This window comes from Stegastes partitus, unplaced genomic scaffold, assembly GCF_000690725.1.
Source record: "Stegastes partitus isolate 25-593 unplaced genomic scaffold, Stegastes_partitus-1.0.2 Scaffold1343, whole genome shotgun sequence".
Taxonomy (NCBI): domain Eukaryota; kingdom Metazoa; phylum Chordata; class Actinopteri; family Pomacentridae; genus Stegastes; species Stegastes partitus.
The window spans coordinates 217,168-222,191 of record NW_007579074.1 but is presented as its reverse complement, the minus strand read 5'-3'; the positions used below and the strand labels follow the sequence as shown (position 1 = coordinate 222,191).

At 50.2% G+C, this 5,024-nt stretch overlaps 1 protein-coding gene across 1 annotated transcript in view; it reads right to left on the bottom strand.

Annotated features, from left to right (window-relative positions):
* LOC103369875 (glutamate receptor 1-like) overlaps positions 1-5,024 on the bottom strand; it is a 68,791-nt gene that overhangs the window by 30,116 nt on the left and 33,651 nt on the right. The window contains exon 3 of the mRNA XM_008298716.1: positions 4,478-4,662. Coding sequence (XP_008296938.1) covers positions 4,478-4,662 — 185 coding nt within the window. The remainder of the gene's footprint in view (positions 1-4,477; positions 4,663-5,024) is intronic.

Genomic DNA, 5,024 nt, shown 5'->3' with positions numbered 1-5,024 from the left:
CTGGCCTACGGTGATGTCAGCGCTTTCACGTCCTCTGATTGGACGGTCAGAGAGCCAAAGCTAGCGCCTCCTGTCTGTAGCCACCTGCACCAGATCAAACTTTATATGAAAGCATCAAGCTTTAAGTTAAGCGAGCGACGTTCTCAGCTCTAAATGAAACCTGATGTCAGAACCAGAACTGGACAGGCCGACTGTCAGCATCAGCCTCCAGGAGACAGAACCGGACTGATGGGTGGAGGTGAAAGCGGACGGTACTGAAGGTCCAGGAGGAACATGCACAGCCCGCCACTGGGTTCTGTGACGGTCAGTACACCAGCATGTAGAAGCTCTTCAGCCAGAATCATGTGTTTTTAATAATAAAATCTAATTATTATTATTGTTGTTGTTTTCCAGGAATTTTCAATTTTACTGTTTTACAAAAAACAGCAAACAAACTAAAGCACATTATTATTATTTCTTGATTCAGACGGTCGAGGACAGTTATTCACTCCTGAACAGATCCATTCGCTTCAGTGGCTGAATGTTCTGTTGGTTCTTCTCTGACTCCTCAGAGAAGCCCAGTGGCTCAGATCTGGAGATAAACGTTCTCGCTGCTGTTCAAACGGTGAGACGTGGAGAGCTGAGTGGAGCTAAAGCACCTGGATGGTCTCTATGTTTCTGCTCTGACTGTGAGGACGTTGTTCATCTATAAGCTCTGTTTGGGAGGAGACAAGATGTTCTGGTTGTACTTCCACCAGTTTGTAGCGTCTCCATGTGAACACCAAAGCAGACCTCGTGTTGCTTCACGTGCTCACTGCACACACCAGGGTTCTTCTTCTAACCCTCTGACCTCCAACCAGTCTGAGGTTCATGCTCCAACATCAAGTCCTGCAGCTCTGTGGAATCAGAACCACACGAAGGAGGAGAGAGAACCCAGAGACGTCTCCAGTCAGCAGGACTCAGAACCATGGAGACCAGAGAAGAGGCGTCCATTCACTGTTTACTACAAAGAGGTGGTCTCTGGATGTGTGGTTGTGGTGGTTCTGTGCCACCTTCTGGTTGTTCTCCATCTGTCACGTTGTCTTTGTTTTACGTCTCTGTGCTGTTTGTGTCACACTTTGGTTGTTTCACATCGTTTTCTACCAACATGCTTCCAGATGTTAAACCCTGGAGGTCCTGTCGTCTCCTCGTCCTGCAGATTTTGAACCATCTCCATGTCTCCAGACTTCTGGTTCTACAGGGTCAGAACCAGGAGGAGGAAGGTGCTGGTTCTACTGGGTCTGGTGCGTACGGTTTAAATCAGACACATAGAATGAAGTGATTCTCAGATCCGGTTCCTTGACAGAACACGTCACAGCCCACAGAACATCTGAGGACTCCTTCTCTTCTTACCGGTTCTGGTGATAAACAGTCACATTTAGATGATTATCTTTAAAGAAAATATGCGTTTTTTTAGATTTAGGGTTCTGGACCTACAGGTTAAATCCATTTAAACCTTTGACCCGTCGGACCTGTCGGCTTCGCTCTCGGCACTGATCCGACCTGCGCTCACATCAAACACGTCGACCAACGGACGGGCAGAACCGTGGGTTCCAGATGAGGACCTGGCCTGACTCGGTTCCAGACGACTGCAGCGACCCTGACGCTACAGCTTACTGCTGCTCTGCTGGTTCTGTCTGTCCTGATGCCGGTGTCACCTGTTTGAAGTCAGAACCAGCAGAACCCAGCCTCAGACTTCAACTCACTTTCAGCTGCACCAATAATATTACAGTGGAGTCGAGGCCAACGCCAGCCAACGAGCTGAGCCAGAACTTGACGGGATTGTGAGGCCAGCAGCTCCGTGTCACGGGTCCAGAAGGACACCTGACACTCGAGTTCCCCACACGGAGGCTGGTTCCTGTCCAGAGTCCCGCTGAGCAGCCTTCCTCAGACTCACAGCTTTGTACAACATTTTCTAAAACGTCCTTTTCACTGCCAGAGTCTGTGCTGCCGGCCCATTATCAGCCGGGCCAAAACCAAAGCTCCCATTAAAACCAACACAGAGAAAACAGCTGCGAGCGGAGAGGAAATGTTCAGCAGCAGCGAATCCTGCAGCGCCGGCTCAGCGTTCTGATGAATGGAAGAGCAGATGATGAGACAACGGACCGGTGCAGCTGATCTGAACCTCAGGCTCTTCCTGTGTAGCTCCTGTTTGGCCTCGTCTGCATCGCGCTGCACCTGTTTTGTGCGCCGTGTTGTCATTGTGCGCCTCCTGGTGGTCGTTGTGTGTCCCTGAGCTATCTGTGCGACCCTTGGTTGTGAATCTCGCCTCTGGTTTCCTTCTGTGTGTCTTTGTGATCGTTCTTCGTCACTCTCCGTCTCTTAGGAGTCGTTTCCTGCCTCTCAGTGCTCACTTCCTTTTCTAACCATGTGGGGATTTATTTCTGCTATTTTTGAATATTTTTGCTGTCCTTTGTGTTTCTTTGTAGAAGTTTTGCACCTCTTGCTGGTCTCCTTGCTCTTGGAGGTGACTGTGGTGCTCCTTTCATCCAGCCTCCTTGTGCTCACTTGGCAGCTTCGTGTCCTTTTGCGTGGCTGTAATCAGAAGCAGCCTCTCAGTGTTTAGGGCCTGGCTAGTAATCCACCCATGGAGTGATGCTAAGCTACGCTAACTGCCTCCTGGCTGCAGCTTCACACTCAGCCTTGAGAGCAGCGTAGATGTTCTCAGATCAGAGCTGAAGTGTGGCGAGGTGAGCCAGAACAAGGCTGTGTGGTCCGTTTGGACGCTGTCATGACATTCATACAGGAGCTCTGATCCGTCTGGTTTCATCGTCCTGAACGCTCAGTCTTTTTCTTGGCTGATGTAAACTCTGCAGCTGCTCTGTTTGGTACAAACGCAGCTCCTAACGTGACCAGTGAGACGTCTGAAGGTGCTTCTGTAGTTGATGAATCAACGTGTCCTCTGATCCACTTTGTGTTCCTGCAGCAGAACCTGAGCTTTGTAGGAACACCGACGTGATGTTCTCATACTTTAGTAAAACAACTAGCAGGTGATTCTATGTGTATATTTCATGGATGCCCACTGATTAAATCATATAAATCTAACCTTGGGCTGCTCGCTCTGCTGCTGGTACTGATGAGCTCCAGCTTCTGGTTCTGGATCTAAGTGATGAAACGTGTCTGCAGGACGACGGCTCAACATAAACACTGAGTTCATGGCGATAAATAAACTGAGAGACTGTTCAGGAGATGAACTGCAGTTTGTCGATGTTCTGTCAACTAACCGGTGAACCAGCCAGAACATGAACTCCACCGGTACCAGCAGGCAGTGTGGCTCCAGCGCCGTCCGCATGGACCATTAGATCCAACCCTCCACCTTCGTCTTCTGGCTCGGAGACGTCAGCGAGACGCCGGGGAAGTTGGCCAGCAGGCAGATATCAGGGTCCGCTGGGAAATTAGTGGCAAGAATGTGGATCTGACGTTCCTAAATCCTGATTTAAAATAACGAGGACGTGTTCTCTGTGATTAAAGGAGACGGACTCATAAATAACTGTTAGATTAAATGATGTCTTTTTCATTTCCTGCCAGATTGCTCACAGCCCCACCGCCCTGAACTCATCCTGCAGCAGGACCACGTCCAGCCTGAACCAGAACCTGGAGTCCTGCAGCAGCTGGTCTGAACCCACCTGAAGCTGGAGGTCCACGCGGACCTCTGAGCTCTAAAACCCAGCAGCAGGTCTGAAAGGCGTCTTTAAATGATGTCAAAATGCCAGAAAGAGTAAAAACTGAAAGAATGATCAGATGTCCAACATTCAGACTAACGAACCACACGAGACTGATGAACGCTGGTTTCTGTTATGCACCGTATGCACCAGACCCTGTAGAACCAGAACCTTCCCCCTCCTGGTTCTGATCCTCTACCACTGACTCAGGAAAAGTCTGGAGACATGGAGATGGTCCAACATCTGCAGGACGAGGAGAGGGCAGTAACATGAGGACATGAATGAGAACAAACAGAAATAAGACGACACAAACAAACTGAAATCAGAGGCTAGAAACGGTGAAACATCTACGCTATGAGGAGACAACGTCAGCTCCGGGGTTTAACATCTGAGGAACCATGTTTCTTGTTCTTCTCTCTGGTCTCCAGGGTTCTACCTGAGTCCTGCTGACAGAAGACATCTCTGAGTTCTCTCCTCCTCCTTCATGACTGACTTTATGTTGAAACCTCAGTGAAGGAACATGAGACAGGAGCTGGTTGGAGGTCAGAGGTGAGCCTGCTCTGTTCAGCATTAGGCCGACTGTGGCTCAGGTGGTAGAGCTAATCGTAAGGTTGGCGGTTCGATCCCCGGCCCCTCTACAGACACTGATGGTAGGCAGCGCCTTGCATGGCAGCTCTGTGGCCATTAGTGTGTGAATGTGTGTGAATGTGAAACATCGTAAAGCGCTTTGAGTGCTGCTATCTAAGTGCAGACCATTTACCATCTCGTACTAACTGACGCTCTGGTCGGAGCTTTACCAGGTTGATGATGGAGTTGAGGCGCTCCAGCTCGCAGTCGATGATGATCTGGAAGTCCTTCTTGTAGTCCAGGTCGGCCAGCAGCTTGATGAAGGCGGCCTCGGTCAGCGTGTCCAGGTTGACGGAGGTGACCTGCCAGCCGCGCTCGGCCGCCGTGTCCAGGATCCTCTGCAGCACCGACAGACCTGAGGAACAGCCAGAAGACAGTTCACACATGTCCAACAACATGTCCTGAGCACGCTTCATCATCAGTCACCTCAGTCAGCAGCAGACGCCGTCGTAACGCTGGTGGGTGTCATTGATTCACTCTATCAGTGTGTCGGTGGGCTCGTGCTCGGGAACCAGGGCACGAGGTCTGAGTGAGTCTAACATTAGAAACCATATGGAGACTTGTAGGCCCAGTGGGAACCACAGGGGAGTCTAACAGAACACGAGAACATGACGCCGCAAAACCTGTCGGGTCTCTGCTATGGTGGCCTCATCTCTGGGATCTGCACCGTCATGGACCAACATGAGGATGTGTTTCATAAAAGCTTCTTCTTGTCAC